General features: G+C 36.8%; 1 protein-coding gene and 1 pseudogene across 2 annotated transcripts in view; one reads left to right on the top strand and one right to left on the bottom strand.

The window, feature by feature from the left end:
* The window catches only part of LOC107752928 (uncharacterized), a 15,732-nt pseudogene extending 11,453 nt beyond the window's left edge, over positions 1 to 4,279 (bottom strand).
* Positions 4,280 to 7,761: 3,482 nt separating this feature from the next.
* Positions 7,762 to 22,132, top strand: part of LOC107752897 (tubulin polyglutamylase TTLL4-like) — a 24,190-nt gene continuing 9,819 nt past the window's right edge. Inside the window, exons 1-17 of one of the 2 annotated variants that reach the window (XM_016568973.1) lie at positions 7,762 to 7,854; positions 10,575 to 11,978; positions 12,914 to 12,984; positions 13,141 to 13,195; positions 15,255 to 15,373; positions 15,543 to 15,653; positions 15,968 to 16,044; positions 16,215 to 16,409; positions 16,491 to 16,573; positions 16,654 to 16,782; positions 16,880 to 17,002; positions 17,167 to 17,265; positions 17,379 to 17,513; positions 18,011 to 18,148; positions 18,678 to 18,774; positions 21,081 to 21,291; positions 21,382 to 21,452. In XM_016568973.1, coding sequence (XP_016424459.1) covers positions 10,654 to 11,978; positions 12,914 to 12,984; positions 13,141 to 13,195; positions 15,255 to 15,373; positions 15,543 to 15,653; positions 15,968 to 16,044; positions 16,215 to 16,409; positions 16,491 to 16,573; positions 16,654 to 16,782; positions 16,880 to 17,002; positions 17,167 to 17,265; positions 17,379 to 17,513; positions 18,011 to 18,148; positions 18,678 to 18,774; positions 21,081 to 21,291; positions 21,382 to 21,452 — 3,039 coding nt within the window. In that variant the 5' untranslated portion in view covers positions 7,762 to 7,854; positions 10,575 to 10,653. Of the gene's footprint in view, positions 7,855 to 10,574; positions 11,979 to 12,913; positions 12,985 to 13,140; positions 13,196 to 15,254; positions 15,374 to 15,542; positions 15,654 to 15,967; positions 16,045 to 16,214; positions 16,410 to 16,490; positions 16,574 to 16,653; positions 16,783 to 16,879; positions 17,003 to 17,166; positions 17,266 to 17,378; positions 17,514 to 18,010; positions 18,149 to 18,677; positions 18,775 to 20,755; positions 20,799 to 21,080; positions 21,292 to 21,381; positions 21,453 to 22,132 lie in introns of those variants that run through there. The other variant, XM_016568974.1, reaches the window with a different exon arrangement.

Below are 22,132 nucleotides of genomic sequence, written 5' to 3'. Positions count from 1 at the left end.
TAAAGAACCTTTTGTGCAATGGAAAGATTCTATGGATGTTAAACCACAGATGACAATAAAGAACCTTAATTTTTAAGAATGGAGATAGTTTTTTTGAAACATTTAACCAAGCAAGAATCCATGATAAAAAGGTATCTTTTTGGTTCATTGCTTGGTGATCACTCAAGAACATACCAGTGTCAATATTTGCCCAATAATGTTTATGTGAAAATCCCATGATTTGGATAAATGAGAACCTTCACTGTCATTTGCCCAGGGTTTATTGCTCTTCCGTTGTCATGTGATCATCCACCTGGCATTAATAAGAAAGAGCTGCCTGTGATGCTAATTTCTACACTGAGAAAGTGACGAAGAGAAACTATCCTTTCAGGAAAAGCAATAATAATGACTTTTAAACAGGCATAGCATCGGACTGGGCAGAACAGCGTGCATTCCTTCAGTAATCTGCCATAACTGCAAACTGTCCATTCAGGCACATGCTGCATTTTAGACAAGGCTGCAGCAGGGCTACTGACGCCAAGCGATTTTTATCAGTTTCACGCTGAGGAAGCCTGAATTAGCAGCGCAGGAGGTGTAATCACAAGCCATTGTAAATCCATTTCACTTAAGTAAAATCGTCTCTTACAATGCAAGGTTTCCTTGGCTGGCCGTGATTTGGGAATGTGGGGTAAGACAGCATCAGTAGCCCTAATGAGTCCCTCTCTGTGGTCAGTTGTATCCGGAGGCCCATTACAAAAACACAGAGAGACTTGGGATGATTTTAAATGTGGCCAGAACTAAACCCAGCTTTCATTCCAGTCTCTGATTCTCACCACATCTTCAGATGAGATGGTCAAGTTTGGACACAGCGAGACTTGAAAACGGTTCCAGATTTGAACTGTCACACAAAGCCCTTCATGTGTAAACCAGAGCATTTTTGTTTATAATTTCTAATGTGTCCACTCATTATTGCCCTTCCTGAGCTTTATTTTGTCTCCAGTTACTAAATATACTTCTTGAAACTATTTGATTTGAGGAAGGCTTGAGGCCTGCCTGACATGTTGTCTTGCAGTGAGAGTTTATTTAAATATATTTACATAATTACTGTGTCCCTAAGGAAGATTCATCAAAGAAACCTGAAAATACAAAGTACCACGGTCTCCACAAAACTGTTAAGCAACATTGATAATAATAATAAGAAATGTTTCTTGAGCAACAAATCAGCATGTTAGAATGATTTCTGAAGGATTATGTGAGACTAAAGACTGGAGTAATGCTGCTGAAAATTCAGCTTTGCCATCACAGGAATGAATTATATTTTAAAATATATTCAAATTGAAAATTTGTTTTAAAGTTTAGAATTATTTCACAGTAATTACTGTTTTTACTGTATTTTTCATCAGCCTTGAGTATGAGACTTTTTTCAAAATCACCTGATCTTACTGACCCCAATTTTTTTTGTTTAAATGGATTAATAATGTGATAAAAAATAACTTTTTCAAAAAAGATACTCTTTTTCAAAACTCATTTGCCATTTTCATTTTTCCACGAATAGCCTAATCCCACATACAGGATTATGGGATATCAATATCATAGCCAAAGAAAGACACATCTAAGTTTCCTTCAAAAATTCACCAGATGAAGGCATCTTAGTAGACGGAATTTCACACAAATAATTGGATACGGATATCTTTTGATCCTAACCAGCAAAAATTTTCAGCTTCAGCTGCAGCCCATATGAAATCATATTCAAATAGCCTAGTCAAGATTTAAATGACTTTGTTCTGGATGTTATTAGTATATCCGCTGTCATTGCTAAACTTTAAGACAATCTGATGCTTACTTTCATAACAGTCATTTTGAAAACGGTTTGTGCCCTAGTAAACAAAATGTTCAAATGTTCAAGTTTAGTTAAAAGGTGATGGGTTGACTTGTGCCCTTCACTATAGTGGACTGGGGGCACAGCTGGGCACTGAACCCAGTGTTAAGGACTGAACTCTCAGTCGGAATGAATTATTGACAGCTCTTATTGTGAATGCATGACTCTCGGCTCAGTCGTGCGTCTGCCCTCCACTTTCCCTGCAGGGGGTCCGTGGCCCGACTGCTCCTAAGAGCAGATCTTCGTGCAGACCTCTCAGGCTAATTCACACACCTCACACGCAGCTTTGTGTCACAGAGCAGATGACCTTTGTTACTGTCATGAAGTGTTGAAAAATCATCTAAACTGGCTTTTTATAAAGCAAAATTATGTTTTATTGATGTTCATTATTGAAATTGACATTTTACCCTTTTCAAACAACTTAGAGCTGTCTATGAGACTTTTGCATGTGCATGTTTTTATGACACTGTAGTCCAATTCTGCAGGATGCTTTTCCTATTCTCCGTAAAAGTTTTAAAATGTATATGAATAAATATTATAGTATTAATGTTACAGTGTAATTTGTTACTTATATGTAATTATTTTGTACTGTTTTTAACTGCTGTAAATACACATTATGGTAATCAGTATAGTAATTACATATAATGACATAAAATGTCATTATAATTAGTAAGGAGTCCTGATAGAAGCTAATATGAGTAACACCCTTTTAACCATGGTAATTTGCAGCAAATACCACAGTTACTACAACAAAACAGATCATTTGGAACTGTCAAACTTATTAACACACTGGTAACAAATAAATATATGTGACCCTGGACCACAAAGTTTGTGCCCTAGTAAACAAAATGTTCAAATGTTCAAGTTTAGTTAAAAGGTGATGGGTTGACTTGTGCCCTTCACTATAGTGGACTGGGGGCACAGCTGGGCACTGAACCCAGTGTTAAGGACTGAACTCTCAGTCGGAATGAATTATTGACAGCTCAATGCATATTACTAATCAAAAATTAAGTTTTGATATATTTACAGTAGGAAATTTACAAAATATCTTCATGGAACATGATCTTTACTTAATATCCTAATGATTTTTGGCATAAAAGAAAATAATTTTGACCCATACAATGTATTTTTGGCTATTGCTACAAATATACCCCAGCGACTTAAGACTGGTTTTGTGGTCTAGGGTCACATATTTGGTTTGAAGGGTCTTAAAACACTTGTTGGCGTATTCAACTATAACTGAAGTGCAGATTGGCTTCATGTCAACATTTTTACATTCCATATGATGTTGGTGACAAAACTCAATGAAACATTTGGGTCTATTATTAATTGTACTAGGGCTCATAAATCATGAAATGAACATGTCAGCAGTCACATTGATGGCCAGTCCAAGCACTTGTTTTTTTTTCAATTGTAGTTTTAAAAGTATTATTACATTAAATTAAAGCTAAAAGGAATACACATTTATTCATTAATAAGCTTTTCACTGACAATTGCCTGATAGTAAATATATAGGCCTATATCTGTCTTTCTATCTATATCTATCTATCTATACATTTATATGCAACTTTCTATTGGGTCTTGTTGAGCAACTGAACGTTTTTTCAATGTTGAAACTTTTTTAATTGGACTATTGAAACAGGCCACATGTATTCATGGGAAAATTGGAATAAATGGGTTCATTTATTAGATTCAGTAGCGATTGCCGTAAGTTTTGAACATAGCCTATTTTTTATTGACTCAAGTAAAATATCTGTTCTCTCGTTTAGACTGATGGTTTTAAATCTCAGGCTGGATGGATTCAGTTCACTCACCCAGATAAATGCCGTCCATATGAGCACATTTCTTCTTGGTTATGTTGAAGTCTACATAGAACAGAACCACCGGGTGTCCGAAACTCTCGCCGGGACTGGGGTCCAGCAGCAGCACGGCGTCGTGCGTGCTCGCGCCCGGGTACAGCTCTTCATTCGTCCTGCTGTCATCATCGGCGCTCGCGTCCACAGTGGAGCCGCTCTGCTTGGACTGCAGCGCACCGCTCGAGTATAAATCCGGCAGGATCGCCAGCACTTTCCCCGAGCCGGACTCGGACACGTACACGACCACCCCGCTCAGGTGCAGGTGGGACAGCTTCTTGCACTCGCTGTCCGGTAGAGAGACCCTCCGGCACAGGTTGAGCTTCAGATACTGAAGCCCAGTTCGGACCCAGCGGTCCAGACGAGACCCGCAGCACTCGATGAGTAAAGCACAAATGAGAAGAGAAACGCACTGGAGCTTCATGCTTTGGCTTTGTAAAGATGTGTTTGGATGTCCTGGCTTGTGTATTTTCGGAAAAGTTACTTTTAAAACAGCCTTGTTCCGCTGGAGGTGTCTGTTGGACAGTCAGGGGTCTTGTGAAGTTTGGAGAGATGCGGCTGTCTTCATTAAAGGTACTCAGAGCAGCATCCAGATGGAAAGTAATTTGCTGTAACTCCGTCCCACAGGCTCTGACATGCTGTTGAACAGAGGAAGGAGGGAGGAGAGAAAGAGAGAGAGAGGGAGGATGGAGCTGCCTTTCAGGTAATTCATTCCCATTAACAAAATGATGACTTTTCTTAATTTTATGATAAATGATTACATCAAATATACTCTAAAGGAAAACAACTTTTAGTAGGCTATGTTTGAAAGTCAGTAGCTGTAAACTGCTGCCAGTTTATTTGCATCTGTCTGGATCTGGATACACTTGTTTTTTCTGGGGCAAAGTGGCTCCAAAGCACAACACAATGTTGCAGGGCCTTTTGCAGTTTTATAAAGGGATTTATTCATTCATTTTAAATATTTCACCAACTCTTTATCAGTTTTATCAGTCATTAACGTGGTCATAAATTGCATTTATTAAAGTTATGAACTGCGTTTACTGTGTAATAAATAATAAATTAATTTAACATGTTGAGATACAGTTATGTCTTAAGGAAACAGTGTTGGCAGTTTAGTTGAATTTGATATTACAAGCCTCGTGCACAAGGTTATGAAACTATAGGTGTTTCTTAGAAAATTAAAGTTTTCTAGAGAATTTGGCATTTCTATATCCACTTTTCAGTTATCAGCTTAACATACACATAATTTAAGACTATTTATGACTGTTTGTAAGATAAAGTGGTTATAAAAACTTCCTAAAAGGATGATGATGATGACCATAAGAAAAAGTATTTGATGGAATACTTAAATACCTTAGCAAGAAAATATATGATGGTAACAGAGAGAACAGAGACTAATTACGTTTATTTCCACATTACAGTGCTGTCACATGCCATGAAGTCTAGTCCTTTCTCAGTAATGTGTTGGCATATTGATATTAGATTTTTTTTTTCTGACTTTATTTGGATAGTGTTACCAGATGATGCAATTTAGCAAATAACAATTAAAATTGTACTTTAAAATATTTGAGTTTTGGACTGCTTGAATAAATAGCCCGAGAGAGATTGAGGCAAACGAATCCTCAGGGTAGCCTAATAATTTGATATAAAAAAAAAACATAAATATACATTATAAATATACTTATAAATAGTGGAAACCACCCATATGCAAAAACACCACAACATTTTCGTCCAATGAAAACAACGAATTTTAAGAAATTCAGCACGTACCCTAATTCTTGATTGCACGCAGTGATTTTTGTCGAATGAAGTTATTGCATAGAACCAGAGAGTGGCGCTGTTTTCTCCTTTATTGTTAATTAGGGCACCTCCACATGGTCATATTTAGCTTAACAACCTGTCCAACCAGTAAGAACCTAATTTCTGAATAACAGACCTTTATATGAATGATGGTGATTAATTTCGTAACAGTTTATCAGCATATTCTATTAAATGTTTAGAGTGTAATATTATATAAATATATAATAGAGAGCACTCAGGTCTTAAACACATAATTGATTTATTTGCAGTTTTTTATGAGCTCATATTGTTAGACACGTCTTTCATGACTGTGCAGTTTCTCAGATTGTCTGAGAGTTTCTTAACATAATTATACGCCTCTGTGCCATTAATTACACTTAATTAGAAACATGATCTGCATGCAGTTGTACTTGTAAGGTCACTCTTCTATTTTCCCATCCTAATTAGGAAAAGTTTTATTGTAGGCTATATTCAGTATACTGCGACATTGGGACTGTGTCTGAAATTTGCTGATCTCAGTTTTGGTAGGTAGGCATTTATGTAGTATGTATGTATTTATTTATTGTTTGTTTGTGCTTTGGTGTAAATGGAATATCAGATTACATTCACATAATTTCTAGACTTCGTGTTTTAGTTCCTGACACAAAAGCTAAATTATAATAAAACAGATATTATAGGCCTATATATCAGGCATACCTTTATTTTTTCCCTGAGTACTGTACTTCAGCCATGGCCTAGTTAGTAGGTGTGAATTGTCTTTCCATGGTAATGTAAGTTAACCACAACTTCAGTTCTGCACATGTAATCCTATCCAGTGTCATGTCAGTCTAGGGCTCATTGAAGAAAAGATCTGATAGAGCCCTCTCTCACCTGAGAGTCTTGCACGACAACACAACATTGTGATTTCATGAGGGACGCTGAAATGGTACAGCCTCATCCTTGATTCAGCCTAAAAGGTATTACTCAGCTTAATGTAAAGCCACCAGGATATATGTTTAACAGAGTGTGTGTTCTCTAGCAACTGTGTTTGCTTTGTTCGCTAAGTGTGTGTGTGTATGTGTGTGTCTATCTAACGGCAAGGCATCATGGTGACCTGCTGAGAGTTTGAATTGCAGGTGGTTTGTCACAATGCATATTTAATTTTAAGTGCATGTGAGATGGTGATACTGGGTTACTTCATTCTGTAAATGAGTTTTCAATAACTCGAGAGGATATTTAGTCAGTTGGCTCAAGCTTTACCACAGAAAACTTCCCTTGGATCTGTTGTTCTCTGTTTTATTGGTGATTTTATTTAGTTTCATAAACTTATCATAAAAGATGTGAATTTGTACAAGGTATGTTCAATTGCTTTTTTCATATCTGGTGTCAAACTGTTCTTGTTTTTGTTTTTTTGAGTTTTATTATTGGTCAGAGCTTCATAACATTTATTATATAGAAAATGTTCTGTCGATTTTTTTATATATGTACATGTATTTTGTATATATGTATGTAGGGAAGACCAGAACTGGTTGTCACACAGGAAAGTTGTCACAAGAGATATATAACTATAAGGTTTTGATAATTTTATCATCATATTTTGCTATAGTTGTTGTAAATGTTATTTTAAATATTATAAACCTTATAGTTTATTAACTACAATATTTGATAACCAAAACCATGACAAGACTTTAATGCATGTGCCTAAAAAATTTAAATAAAATTTCATTCAAAAATAAACCTCTGAGAAGTATTAACTATAGCAATTGGTGTGACAACTAGCCTCGGCCTTCCTTATAAATATATTGTGTATCAGTTTATGCATTTACAAAATAAGTGGTGCGTCGTTATTCTCCTCATCTAACTTTTATTAGAAAGATCTATTATGGTTCAGACCAGTGTTATTTTAGTAGGCCTATTATTACACTATTATAGTAGGCCTATTTCTTAATATTTATATATATTTTTTAAATATATTTTCAGTTTTCATTATCATTTTAGTTTTAGTCATTTTTATGAGCTTTTTAATTATGTAAATTTTGGATTCTTTTTTCAATATTTCTATATAGCTTTAGTTTTAATTTTTAGTTTTAGTATCTACTTATTGATCTCAGTTAGTTGCCAAGGCAACATTTCTAATTTTCGTTTTTTGTTATTTTTTTAAGTTTAAGTTTTTCATGTACTGTTATTTTATATCAACAATTTTTTTTCAGTTACAGAAAGCGATTTTCAATAATTAGCAGCAGCAGTAATTCAGACAGTGTGGGTGTCAGTGTCAGACAGGCATCAGCGCAGGCAGCACGAGGGAAAACACACGAGGCGGGATTCTCGAGCGCCAGACTCAAGCTAGCCTGTCATCCCGAGCCGGTAAGACGCGTTTTATCACTTACTGAAATAGACAGAAGTCTTTGTGTAGTAATAAACGTTAGTGATAAACGAAACGTGTTCGTCCCGTACACGAGGACGCTGGTGATGTACGGCGTGAGAAAGTGTTGTTAACCCTACTGTGCGGCGAGTGTAGTGTGGTAAGCTAACAGGCTAACGGTTAGCCTCGTTTTGGCCGCGGACCAAAATCTAGTGCGCTGCCTATGTAGGCTGTATTTACGCGGCTATGATTCCCAGAAATACCGTCTAGCTAGGCAGCTGACTGGGTTTTGAGTCGCTGACTGGGTTTTGAGTCACAGCCTGTATGTCTGCTTTGACTCCATTCACAACAATAAAGCCCCGTTCATGTGTGTAGTCTTGAGGAAAGCTCAACGCCAGACTGCTGAAAGCCCAAACAACCTGGTGTTGATGTCTACAGAGCGAGAATGTGTAACGTTAGGTTTAGCTAATCTTATGGAGTTCAAACGAAGGACTCTGAAAAGATCAAGCCTTTGATCAAACACTGTTTGAGTGTCTGAAAATCTGATGAGCTGCCTATACAGAGAATATTTTGGGGTTCATAAATCTCACAATCCCAAGTGCTCTTTTAGTTTGTTATCAGACTAAACAGAGTATCAAATATGTGCATGTACTTTTATCTTATTCCACATTATATTCAAGAACACTATGGTACATGTCCAAAAATGTAAAAATTGTTTTTTCTAGACCTGGAAATTTTCAAAAGTCAATATTTTATGTATGTATGTATTTATTTATTTTCTGGATTTGTTCTACTCTGAAATATTTTATCGGGTAACGTTAGATGCTTTTTGTGTGTGCTTGTGTAGAGTAAAATGTGTTTGCAAGCAAGTGTGATATCATACTGTCTGTATTTAGACTTTTATTGGAGACATTTTTAACAAAGTAACTATAATAATTAATTATTATTTTATATAGATAATCATTTCAATGTAATCATTCAGAGGGTTGGTATCTGACATACAGATGTCAGTCTCCGTAAAATGATTTCTAACTTGTAAGGTTATGTCTTGAACAGTGGGGGTCTTTTTTTGAACTTTTTTTTTTTTGGCAGGACCAGGTGTTGTAGTTATGGTCTTTTTTTATTTAAAGGGATTAAATAATTTAAGAATTTAAAATAATAAAGAAAAAACTGAACTAAAATTTGTAATCAAATCAACCAAATTTTGGAAACTCCCTCAACCCACATCCCAAACCCCCCCACCCCCGCTCAAATTTTTGATTTTGTTAATATTGTTTCTGTAGAAAAACAAACATAAATAGTGATGAAAGCCGAAATAATAAATGACACAGATGTGTATTTACTGAGTAATCCACTATTTTGTAGAGATTTGGAGCCAATTTACAGGGGTGTAAAAAATGACCAATCTCTGTGTAAAAATAAAATAATGATGCTGCCAGCTTACTTAAGTCATTTTTACAGCCCTCTAATTTGGCTCCAAATCTCGGGTGAAAATTGTCATTTTGACCCCCTTCTGCAAAAGTAGAGTAAAATGTGTTTGCAAGCAAGTGTGATATCATACTGTCTGTATTTAGACTTTTATTGGAGACATTTTTAACAAAGTAACTATAATAATTAATTATTATTTTATATAGATAATCATTTCAATGTAATCATTCAGAGGGTTGGTATCTGACATACAGATGTCAGTCTCCGTAAAATGATTTCTAACTTGTAAGGTTATGTCTTGAACAGTGGGGGTCTTTTTTTGAACTTTTTTTTTTTTGGCAGGACCAGGTGTTGTAGTTATGGTCTTTTTTTATTTAAAGGGATTAAATAATTTAAGAATTTAAAATAATAAAGAAAAAACTGAACTAAAATTTGTAATCAAATCAACCAAATTTTGGAAACTCCCTCAACCCACATCCCAAACCCCCCCACCCCCGCTCAAATTTTTGATTTTGTTAATATTGTTTCTGTAGAAAAACAAACATAAATAGTGATGAAAGCCGAAATAATAAATGACACAGATGTGTATTTACTGAGTAATCCACTATTTTGTAGAGATTTGGAGCCAATTTACAGGGGTGTAAAAAATGACCAATCTCTGTGTAAAAATAAAATAATGATGCTGCCAGCTTACTTAAGTCATTTTTACAGCCCTCTAATTTGGCTCCAAATCTCGGGTGAAAATTGTCATTTTGACCCCCTTCTACAAAATAGTGGATTACTCAGTTCATGTTTCATCACAGTTAGTTATTAATTGCATCAGTTGTGTAGATGATGATAGCCTATATTTTCAATTACAGTGAAATATATTTTTGAAATGGCAAAATTTCACAAAAAGTCAAGTAGTTGAATGTTATTGTTAGCCGTTTAACATTTCTATCATAAAGAGTTATATAAATGTTAGTTAGCTATTTACATTTCACACTCTTTCACCATTAAAACTGAAGTATTGTGTTGTAATTCATGATTGGCTTCTGTGAACAGTAAAGCCCGCCTTATTGGATTTCATTGGCCATCTTAATAATTTTGACAATGACGAGCACTGTTAGACCAGTGAGGCAGACCAAATCTAACTTTTTAAACGGTGCGTAATGGAGCCGAGCAGTGCAGCATCAAGAATACCAAATGTTTGGCCATATCTGATTATTAAATAATGGTGATTACAAAATGGTGTTAAAATGCCACAGTGAGCATTTCATAAATAACTGGTATTATTTCTCTCTCTGTTTTACAGTTGTAGCCCCTTCTGTCCTTCGGTTCCTCACTTATGTGTTTGCCAGAGCTCATGCCAGGGGGGTGTGAGATGGCAATTAATGGCCTCCAGTGGAGCTGAAGACATAAGGAATGGGGCATCACAGCCAGCCCTCGTCATCCAAGCCAAGTCTGCAGTAGTGCATTCACCCAATGCACGAGGCTCCTTCAACACTGAAAGAAAGAGATTGCAGGGTAGCGTGGGTGATTCGGTGCCTCAGCCGAATGTGAGAGTGCTGTATGATCAGCCCTACTGTGTCTCAGGGATCCCCACACAACGTGCCTGTCCTCACGTGCCTACCATAACAGTCAACCGCATACAGAGCACAAGTGCAAGTTCTTTGAATGGTGCTAGTAATGGTTTAAGGACACACAGTGTTTTATCTAAGAGCTTGCCACATATTAACGCTGCTCCTGCTGCATGCCATAGCCACCGTCAGTCCCACTGGAACCTTGATTCATTTCGGTTCAAGTCAGGGCTGTTAGGAAAAAGGGCCTTTTCGTCTCAGCTGTCTGTTTGTCCTGCCTGTCCCTCCCCACCTAAGTCGTCTTCTCAAAGTGTCGTAATTGAGAAAATCATGCCTACTAATCAGTCTTTGCCTTGGATGAGCAACAAGCTCAGGGATAACAGCAATGGAGTTGTGCGGCCCCCAAATGCCAAAATGCCCTCATACTCCAAACAAGAGACTGGTGATCTGCACAGTCCTGCCAATATCGTATCTTGCTGCAATGGAACACATTCTCGAGGCCTCATAGCAGATGCAACAAAACCTCTCCAACCGAGTGTGCCTTTGAAAGATATATGCACGGATGTGCTTTTAAACCACAGCATGGCGCCCAAGGATTTAAGGCAGTTTGAGAAGATTGTAGCGGAAGACACTAGACCAATTGAGCTGTATTGCTGTGTGGGACACAGTGTTGGTGAAGCTCCTCAAAGAGTGACAAAAATCAACTCTGAGGCAGAGTTCGCTGCCACAGTTGTGCAAAAACTCACCAAAAAAAATGTACATGCAAGACACCGGACACTCAACGGTCTGAGCAACATAAAACATCCCACAGGTAGTACTGTACCTATCTGCCTTATTAATGAAGATAAGGAGTCTTGTTTTGCACCTATGGAAACCAACAGTGCCCTCAGTTTTGATATAATGGATGAGAAGTGCCCCTCTGCTGTTGTATGTGATGATAAGACACAGGGAGGTGTTTGTGCCATTCCAGAGGTGACTGGCCACAATATGGCCTCTCCTCAGTCGCCGTCTGTTTACACCGTGACAAACCAGATATCTGCCATTCAGCTCACAAAAGAGGAATGTTGTCAGGCCTCTCAGGTGGACACAAGCCCCATGACACTTAAAGAAGAGGTGGAGGATAGTCCTGAGATTCAGAGGTGTGCACATTTACTCGATTAATTGTTTGTGTATGTATACTACTGTTCAAAAGTTTGGGGTCGATAAGCTTTTTTTATGTTTATGAAAGAAGTCACTTATGCTCACCAAGGCTGCATTTATTGGATTAAATGCAGTAAAACAAGCAATATTGTGAAGAATTACTATTTAAAATATCTGTTTTCTATTTGAAAACAGTTTCCTGTCAATTCTTTTAATGAATAGAAAGTTCAAAGAACAGCATTTATTTGAAATAGAAATTATAATTGTCTTTATTATCAGTTTTGATCAGTTTTAAAAGTATTAAAGGGGTCATATGGTGCTGCTAAAAAGAACATTATTTGGTGTAATGAAATGTGTTTATGCGGTTTAAGGTTCAAAAAACACATTATTTTCCACATACTGTACATTATTGTTTCTCCTCTATGCCCCGCCTTTCTGAAACGCGTCGATTTTTACTAAGCTCATCGGTCTGAAAAAGCGAGGTGTGCTGTGATTGGCCAGCTATCCAGTGCGTTGTGATTGGCCGAATACCACTCTTAACTCTTATAAAGAATATCTCTGGATTTGAGACTTTAGTCTTTGCAACTTCACATATCTTCTTTATGCATCAAGAGCTTGTAACACTCCAAAGAGAAAGGAAAAATTGAAATGGCATCATATGACCACCCCTTTAATTTCTTTCAAAAAAATATTTCTGACTCCTAACTTTTACACAGTACTGTATGTCTATAAATAACTTGCTGTTGGGAAGTCTAAGTCATTTTAGTGAATCAGATAATTAAAATTGGTTTGAATCATTAAGAAACTCAAACAAAATATTTGTTTGCATTTTGGACACAACTTCAAAGCTCTCAAATATTGTGTATCTTATACACTGTAAAAGTCACATGTCTGAGCTCAGTTCTTTCAAGTTTTATTGTAATTCATTCTTCAGACAGGGAATGGTACTAGACGGTGATGAGGAGGAGCTTCCAGATAAGCTGGAGAATGACTTCAGTGATGATGGTAACAGAACTGCTTCTGTGTGTTGCTTTAACCTCAGCATACATGAACCTGTGTAGCCAGAACTCTTTTATCTATATTTATTTGTATAAAGTTAAATTTTTTTCATTGTCTGACTATGTTTTCCTAAAATCTAATGTTATTTTTTTTCTTCTTCAGTTGACTCAGATGATTGTGATGTCTCCTCAACAACGTCCATGGCAGGCTCATCCAAGTAATTAGACGTTTTGTATTTGAGAAATGTAGTACTCCAGGACGAATCTCACTGTTTTACGTTGTGTTTATTAACTATCGCTCTTAAAAATGTGGTGGAAATCCACCTGTAAAATGAGGTCAGGGCACTCATTAGTTAAAATTAAGCAAGGTTTTAATCACAAGCCTTGGTAGGGTCTCTTTTGGCGAGCTACAAGGGTTACTTCTTAAATGCAAGTATTTATTTTCAGAACAGCCAGGTGCTTTATCATAGAAAGCAAGTAAAAAATCTTACAGCTGATTGGATAAGCAATTTATTAAAAGGCCTTCTATTTCCTTTCACTGGAAATGGATACTTCTGATTTATCTTACTCTTTATATCCCATAAAATTCATTTACGCTCACCCTAAACATTCACTTGTCTTCTGATAAATCAGTTCTCTACCTCAGTGTCTTTCAGAACATGCTGACCTTGACTGCAGAAAGAAATGTTGTTTTTTGTAGCTCACACACCCCTATATAATTTTCTTATGTTCACCAAGTCTGCATTCATTTAATCAAAAATACAGTAAAAACAGTAATATTGTGAAATATTACATTTAAAAAATTTTTTTAATATATTTTCATTTACAGTTATTTTAGTAATGTATTTCTGTGATGCAAAGCTCAATTTTCAGCAGCCATTACTTCAGTCTTCAGGGTCACATGATCCTTCAGAAGTCCTTCTAATATGCATGTTTGGCATACATTTCTTATTATTATGTTGAAAACAGTTTTGCTGCTCAATATGTTTTTGAGGATATTTTTGATGAATAGAAAAAAATCTTTGATAACATGAAATGTCTTTACTGTCACTTTTGATCAATTTGTGCCCTTGCTGAATTACAAAAAAATAAAATAAAAAATCATACACTATCATATAAAAGTTTGGGGTCAGTAACAGTGTAGTCTATATAAAATCAAGGAGTTGATTTTTAACACAAAAGATACGTTTTTCAAAACATTCCCTATACACAGTTTTTCCACAGTTCGGCTACAGTATTTAGCAAATCCCCGTTTTTATCTTTTTGCTGATTCAAAGATCTCTTTCTGTTAGCTAATCCCGGCTATGTGCTGGTTGCTGGTGATCTACTTTTGATGCAGAGATTTAGAGTGCAAAGTAAGGCTCACTATGAAGGCTAGATTACAGTAGAAGAGGGTCTTATGCATGTTTCTCCTCTAGTCACCTGACATTACCATGGTGATGAGCAACACAGAGGAAGACCTGACGGTTTTTTGTTTGTTCTAGTGGTTGCTATCAGAGAAAAGCTTTAAAGCCAGAGGCCTGTAGAATGGTCCCACAATTGTTCTTGTGTGATAGAAGTAGAACTATCCCTCTATAACAGGAAAATGAGTAGTGAATTGTAACAGGCCTGTGGAGGCATTGTCATGAAGTGACGTCCAGCTAATGGGTTTGTTTGTAGTAGGTGTTTTCTGGTTTTGTTTTTCCCACTCAAAGTAAAGAGCCATGTTGAGTGTAACTTCACACTCAGTGCAATTCAGTGTGATTTACCATTTTGAATCAACCTCAGCGTTTCTACATGACTGTCACGCGAGTTATTTAGATTTTTGTATCCTTCCACTGATTAAGTTGACAACTTGTGTTGTATGTGTGTCCGGGTGTCAGATTTAAATATAATTTTCTAAGTTTCTTATTGAATTTTCTATCTGAATTGGTTTATTTGTATATGAGGAAGCTGGCTGTTGACATCCGAACACAGTATAAGAATCTTTATAAGAGTATTTTGCCTAAATAATTCAAAATGGATTGTGATTCTTCTTGCCCATTTTGTGATCTTATTTCACTTAAGGTAATGTCAGATAGTTGCAATTTTCTGTGCTGATTTTTTTTAATTTGGTAATTCTGTGTGTTTAACAGAGCTGAGAATACTACACTATTACTGACAGCTAGAAGCATCTTCAGATTAGCCAAAAAGTTGAACATACAAGTGTTAAGGAATTGTAGTACTCCATAACTAGTGCTTCTGAATATGCTCTGAGATTCTGTGTGGGCCTACTAATATTTCTTGTGTCTTTTTAAGTGTCGAGGAGCCCATTAGTCCTGATGTGGAGGGGGATCTGGTGGAGAAACCTGCACTTGTTCCCAGTCTCTTCCCCCACATGCCCTCCACGCTGTACTTCAGCACTGCCGATGAAAGAGGTTGGCATACCATACACCAAGACACACAAAAGCGCTGACTTTATAGGGTTCTTTATTACCAATGTCAGACACAATATGAACAGATCGTTAAATACACATTTTTCTCTATTAAATAACAGCCTTGTGTTTTCAAGACTGTCTGTTGTAACATTTTCTCCTCCCTTCACAGTGGAGCTGTTGCCTGCTGAACAGAGGAAGCTACTCAAATGGAAGATAACTACAGTCACCCCCAATGTTGTGAAAAACACCATCTCCAGATCACACTTCAAAGCCACCAAAAGTAAGTCGACGGCTTCCTTTTTGTAACATTGTGTTTTTAGTGATGTTGAAAATAAAAACTGTTGATAGCTTTTTTGGGGGGGGCTTGCATTAAGGCTGGAATGCACCACACAACTTTTAAAATCTGAACAAATTTTAAAACCCTAGGCATCATACACACTGAGGATCCTATACAAAACGAATGAGGATTGCACACTACCAGACTTTGAAGTCGCTCCAAATGCAAACTCACACAGAAATATGCTCCTCATTGCTAGGCGACATATGACAAATGAAAACCAATATGTGTTTTCCACCAATATGTCTTTTCACTAGAGAGTCATGATTGGCTTGGCTGTTGGGGTCACCATATGAAATCACCAGGGTTCAAGGCCATTAGAGAGTTTCAGAAGGTAAGATTGGGAAGTTGAAGTGTTTTGACATCTGTGTATTACCATTTTATAATAAAAATCCATCAAGATTGTTTCTCATATTTAATGACCTGGTGTTAGTCATTAAATGATCTGTCAAGTTGAGTCATCTGTCAGCTGAGTATTAACAAGCATGCATTTCTGTTTGGCAGCTGAACCACTTTCCAGGCTCCTTTCAGATCGGCCGGAAGGATAGACTTTGGAGGAACCTGTCCAAGATGCAGGCACACTTTGGCAAAAGAGAGTTTGGCTTCTTCCCACGCTCCTTCATTCTCCCACAGGATATCAAGCTGCTTAGGAAGGCCTGGGAGGATGGAGGCAGCAAGCAGAAATGGATCGTCAAACCGGTACCGTTACATTACTAGAGTTGTTGTGAAATTGCTCTCTGACATTCTTGTCACTGACATGCTGCCGTTTCTCGCTTTTAGCCTGCATCTGCTCGTGGAATTGGCATTCAGGTCATTCACAAGTGGAGCCAAATGCCACGCAAGAGACCGCTCCTCGTGCAGAAGTTAGTTGAAAGACCTTGGAACATATTTGATTCCAAATTGAGATAGGTTTATGATCTCAATGTGATCTGTATTTCTGCAGGTATCTTCACAAGCCCTACCTCATCAGTGGGAATAAGTTTGATCTACGCATCTATGTGTATGTGACCTCTTACGACCCACTTCGAGTTTACATCTTTAATGATGGACTAGTCCGTTTTGCAAGCTGCAAGTAAGTATATGTCATTTAACTAAAAGTGTTTAAAAATGTGCAAATCTTAGGACTTTGCTCATTTAAATTGGTGTTTTCTGATTGTTATTCAACACAGATACTCTCCTTCAATGAAGACCCTCAACAACAAGTTTATGCACCTTACAAACTACAGTGTAAATAAGAAGAACTCTGAATATCAGAGTAACAGCGATGATAAGGCTTGTCAGGGCCATAAATGGTAAGAATAAAGAGATATTACTCATGAGTTCAGGGTGAGTCTGTTTTTCACTGGTAAGATATGAGGTTTTGTGATTAATCAGCAGGCAACTCATGGCCGAAAAATATTAGAACCGACCTCAGAAGTGTTATACAGTCTAATGATTAAGGTTTTATTTTATGCAGGGCTTTGAAGGCACTGTGGCAGTACTTGGGTTCTCAAGGGATCAGCACCACTCTCATTTGGGAGAAGATCAAAGATATGGTCATCAAAACCATCATCGCGTAGGTTTTCTGCAGTTGTAGTCTTATGTATTTGTAGACTGTTCTTGTGTATGTGTACGCATTCACGTTCCTCTAAACTGAACCTGAGTGTATTATCTCTGTTCCCATGGCAGGTCCGACCCATATGTGAACTCGCTGGTGAAGATGCATGTACGTTCTCTCTACAGCTGTCATGAGCTTTTTGGCTTTGACATCATGCTGGATGAGAATCTGAAGCCATGGGTGCTGGAGGTGAACATCTCACCCAGGTGCAGCACACAGGAACTCCTGCAGCTTAAGATGTTCAGAATTTACAGTAGTCAGGCAACTTTAAGTCAAACTACCCTTTTAAAAGAGTAATATCTATGCTACTAATTACTGAAAGAGTAATCACACTGACATTAGGAGTAATATTATATAATTGGACAACATCATATATTGAAATAACCAGAGCAGTGTTTATTTGTCCCAAAAAGGAAGGTGACTCTAATACATAAATTTATTCAGTAATTCAGTAATTCAAAGCTATCAAGTAGCGTCACTAGTACTGCTTTAGTTAGTCCCCAGCACTATCGGTTACCTACAGTATAAGCTCAAGATATGGCCTCTTTAATGCACTGAACCAGAGGATTTTTCTGTAAAAGATGTTCATTTATTTTTTATAATTTTATTTTTCCAAGCTGTTGTGTTCTACAAAATCCTGCCGTGCCCTGTACCAAATATCTTTCTCATAAGGTTTCCTCTTCCTTTCTCTGGCTCTCTCTAGCCTCCATTCTAACACACCGCTGGATGTCAGCATCAAGGGTCAGATGGTACGGGACCTGCTGAACCTCGCTGGTTTTGTGTTGCCATTGAGAGAAGACATTGCACCATCTAATTCCAGTGCCAGCAGCTCCACCAATAGGTCAGTTCTGATATTACATTGTATTTCAAAATTTGTGTATACTTAAATTGCTGTGTATTTATACATGGTCATTTTAAAGTGTGGGGTCAGTAAGATTTTTTTAAAAGAAAGTGATACTTTTGTGCATTAAATGACAGTAAAGACTTCAATAATGTTCAAAAGATTTGTTTCAAATAAATGCTGTTCTTTTAAACTTATATTCATCAAAAAGAATTCTTTAAAAAAGATTAAAATATCCAAAAAAATAGAAAGCAGCACAACTGTTTTCAACACTGAAAATAAAAAGGACTATGTGACACTGAAGACTGGAATAATGTTTCCAGTCTAAAAAAAATAGAAAAAGGTTATTATAAATTATGATATTATTTCACTTTATTGGTGTACTGTATTTTTAAAAAGTGGTGAACAAAAAAAAATACCGGACCACAGACTTTAGAACGGCAATGTAAAAGTACATCATTAATTTATTACCTGTTATTTTAAAATTATATCTGTATGCCTCTCATTGAAGTTTTACTCTTTTGTTCAGTTTGTGTGAAGTGGTACGAGAGAAATGGCGATCAGACATTTCAACTGATGAGAAAGTAAAGAGAGCCTTTTATCTGAGCCAGCGCTTTGGAGACCAGGTACTCAAACACACCCCGTCTTTATCATATGTGACTCGTGCTGGCAAAATGAGTCAGAATGCGCACGGTCTAGTTACGAGCTACAGGCAAAACAAGTGAAAAATGTCAATTTTGGTAGATTTTAGGTATTCACAAAAATGAGTTCAAAAAGCCCTTGTCTAAAGATCCCATAGTAATTAAACATCTAAAATTATCTTTATTTGTATGTTTTCTGAGAGGTCTACCTTCTTTGTTTTAAAAAGTTGCTTCTGACGTTTTGGTTTTGGTTTTGAAAGAAACATGCAGGAATGAGAAAAAGTGTGGGACTTGATTGATGTTGAAAGAGTTATTAATAGCGATAAGCCACAAAAAGGATCTTACTCGTGCTGACTGACATATCCGAAGCTTGCGCACAAAGACAGCTCGCGATCCCGATATACACATACACACAGAATTATAGTATTTCAAAATATCTGTCATGGCGAGTATTCACGCAAACATAATCTGTTATATCTTAAGTGAACATTTGGTTTACTGTTGGGGACAAATATCTGATGTGTAACATTATATTATATCCGTGCATTACAGTAGGTCTTAATATATAGGCCGTCTGTCTCATTAAAGGGGTCATGAACTGAGAAATCAAAATTCCCTTGATCTTTTGACATATAAGAGGTCATTGTACTATAAAAACATCCTGTACGTTTCAGAACTTTCTCGTCTAAAAACAGCTTATATTGAAGCCAATCTGCCAAAACGACAGGTTGTGGAATGTTCTGCTTTATGATGTAACAGTGTGGCTAAACCCTGCCTCCGCAGAAGATCATCAATGCCTGCTTCTACATCACTGCATGTTTAGCTCCGCCCACCGATTCACACATGTAGTGTAAAAAAACGAGAGGCAAACGCAGAAACCAAACGATAAAGATGCTGTTCAGTGCCAAGTTGTGGAAAAACACAGTCTTTGCATTGCTTTCCTTCTGATCATTAGAAAAGAGTGGGTGAACTTTATTTTTAATGAAGATCCAGACCGCCTCAGTAAGAACTTGGTCCTTTGTTCATTTCATTTTACTGCAGATTCATTTACAAACAAGGCACAATTCAACACTGGATTTTCAGAAAGATTGAAACTAAAATACGATGCTGTGCCGACTATATCAGATCCGACAGTAATGTCACACCACACAAGTGTGAGTAACTGTTTTTATAATGTGGTCACTATTGCTTTGTCTGTTATTACAGATCGTTTAATAAGTACTGAGTATTTATGCATTTTTAACCTAAATCACAGCAGCGGCCGTCCATCTATGAAGCATGTAGGCTGTCAAACACACACAGCTGTTAGCCAATCATAGCAGTGGGCGTTTACTTCCGAGTCTACAATCCACCACATCTATTCAAACAGAGCGTTCTCATTTGAAGAGGATCAAAACAAGACAGAAAATAGCCTATTACTTCTCAATTATGATGTTTTTCTATGTACAAATTTTGGTAACATTATAAGCGGACCTCAGAGAACAGTACAAAATAATAAAAAAGGTTCATGACTCCTGTAATGTTAATCAAACAATAAAAGAGAGAGGGAATCACTCCGTGCTCTTGATTGAACTACACTAACGGCTATGCAGTGATTTTTGCATTTGATAATTTGTTTTTCTTGAATGATTCTTTTTAGATGTAAAATGAAGAAACCACTGTTAATTTAATTTTTCTTTCTTATATTTGTTCTACTGTTTATTTGCATCTTTGCTCTTATTTTTAATAACAAAGATATGATGATAATAAAATATGTTATGCTTAATATAGTAATTATTATTAAGAAAAGATTTGGAGGAACAGATGCATCGAGAATCATTTTATAGTCGAATCGTTACCCTCTGAATCCTGAGGCAAGTGAAGATTCACACCTCTTGTCGCAATAACATCTTCTGTGATTGGTCAAAACACCCCACATGGTGAATTTTGGTATCATAGAAAAAAAAAACATATCTTTTTCCTATAGATTGGTGTATGCTGTTTTTGGTGATATTTCCAGAGATTTTAAGGTATGGATGCTAGGTGATTTTGTTTTGGAACCTTCAGAAACCTTTAACTAGATTTTTCTCAAAACTGACTTTGCTGACTCTATCGACTTCAAACAGGTGTAGCTCAGTCATTTTTTTTGTCCGATTCCAACAAATCATACATCATTTTGAAGGTTTTTTTAATACAGAATGAAATGAAAATAACAGTAACTCATTGTCCAAGTTGGTAGTTACTGATAATACTATTGACTGCATTGCCCCAGTTCCACGCAAATTTGAATGAAATATGTTGTTTGTGTGCAGGATTTCTGTGCCACAATTCTGGATGTGCTGACACCTGATGATGTGCGTGTGCTGGCAGAAAGTGAGGATGAGTTGAGTCGTAAAGGAGATTTTGAACGAGTTTTTCCCTCTCATGCTTCCTCCCGGTACCTCCGTTTCTTTGAGCAACCACGCTACCTCAACATCCTCCTCAACCAATGGGAACAGACATACTGGCTCAACAGGAGCAAAGGTGTGTGTTTGGATTGCACTGTGCTATGACCTGTAACTCTGACCTGGTTTGTGTAGCTATCCATTTTGACTCTTTCCATATTTTGTTTAGGTATCAATCTACTGAGGGATTTGTGTGAGAAGAGGGTGCACCTGGGGAACATGGCAGATTCTGTTCATCACGTAAGTACTTATGAGAATGCCACTCTACCACAGTAGCTGCTTTTAGGAATTAGAGGTTTTTGATACAATTACCACAGAAAAGTAATTGAACCATGAAAACAGTTGTGACAGCAATGTGACGTATTTCTGAGTGAAACAGAATAGGGGTTATTATACTAAAACCAGGGGTTATTAACCCTCTGGGGTCGGCAAATGTGCCAGCGCGTTTTAGTGGTTTTTTTCCTGATAACGCAGCAAATAACTTAAATTACACTGTCAGTTTTGATCGTACAGATAAGAGCAATACATTTTATTTGAGTACACTCATAATAACAACAAAATGCTGTGTTTTGTAAAATTAGGAAAACAAACAGGGTGTGCTTTCTGCCATCTCAGTCTGCCTGAACTTCTTTCTGAAACACGACACAAAAATGAACCCAAACACAGCAAATATTTTACACACAGACATGAGAGATAAACTACCAGTCAAATGTTTGGGATCAGTAAGACTTGTAATGTTTTTTAAAGAAGTCTCTTATGCTCATCAAGGCTGCATTTATTTGATCAAAAATACAGAGAAAAAAAAACAGTAATCTTGCAAAATGTTATTACAATATAAAATAATGGATTCTATTTTAATATCCTTTAAAATATCATTTATTTCTGTGATGCAAAGCTGAATTTCCATCATCATTACTCCA

This window comes from Sinocyclocheilus rhinocerous, unplaced genomic scaffold, assembly GCF_001515625.1.
Source record: "Sinocyclocheilus rhinocerous isolate Xijiao unplaced genomic scaffold, SAMN03320098_v1.1 scaffold1252, whole genome shotgun sequence".
NCBI classification, from domain to species: Eukaryota; Metazoa; Chordata; class Actinopteri; order Cypriniformes; family Cyprinidae; genus Sinocyclocheilus; species Sinocyclocheilus rhinocerous.
This window is presented reverse-complemented; position numbering and strand designations above follow the sequence as displayed.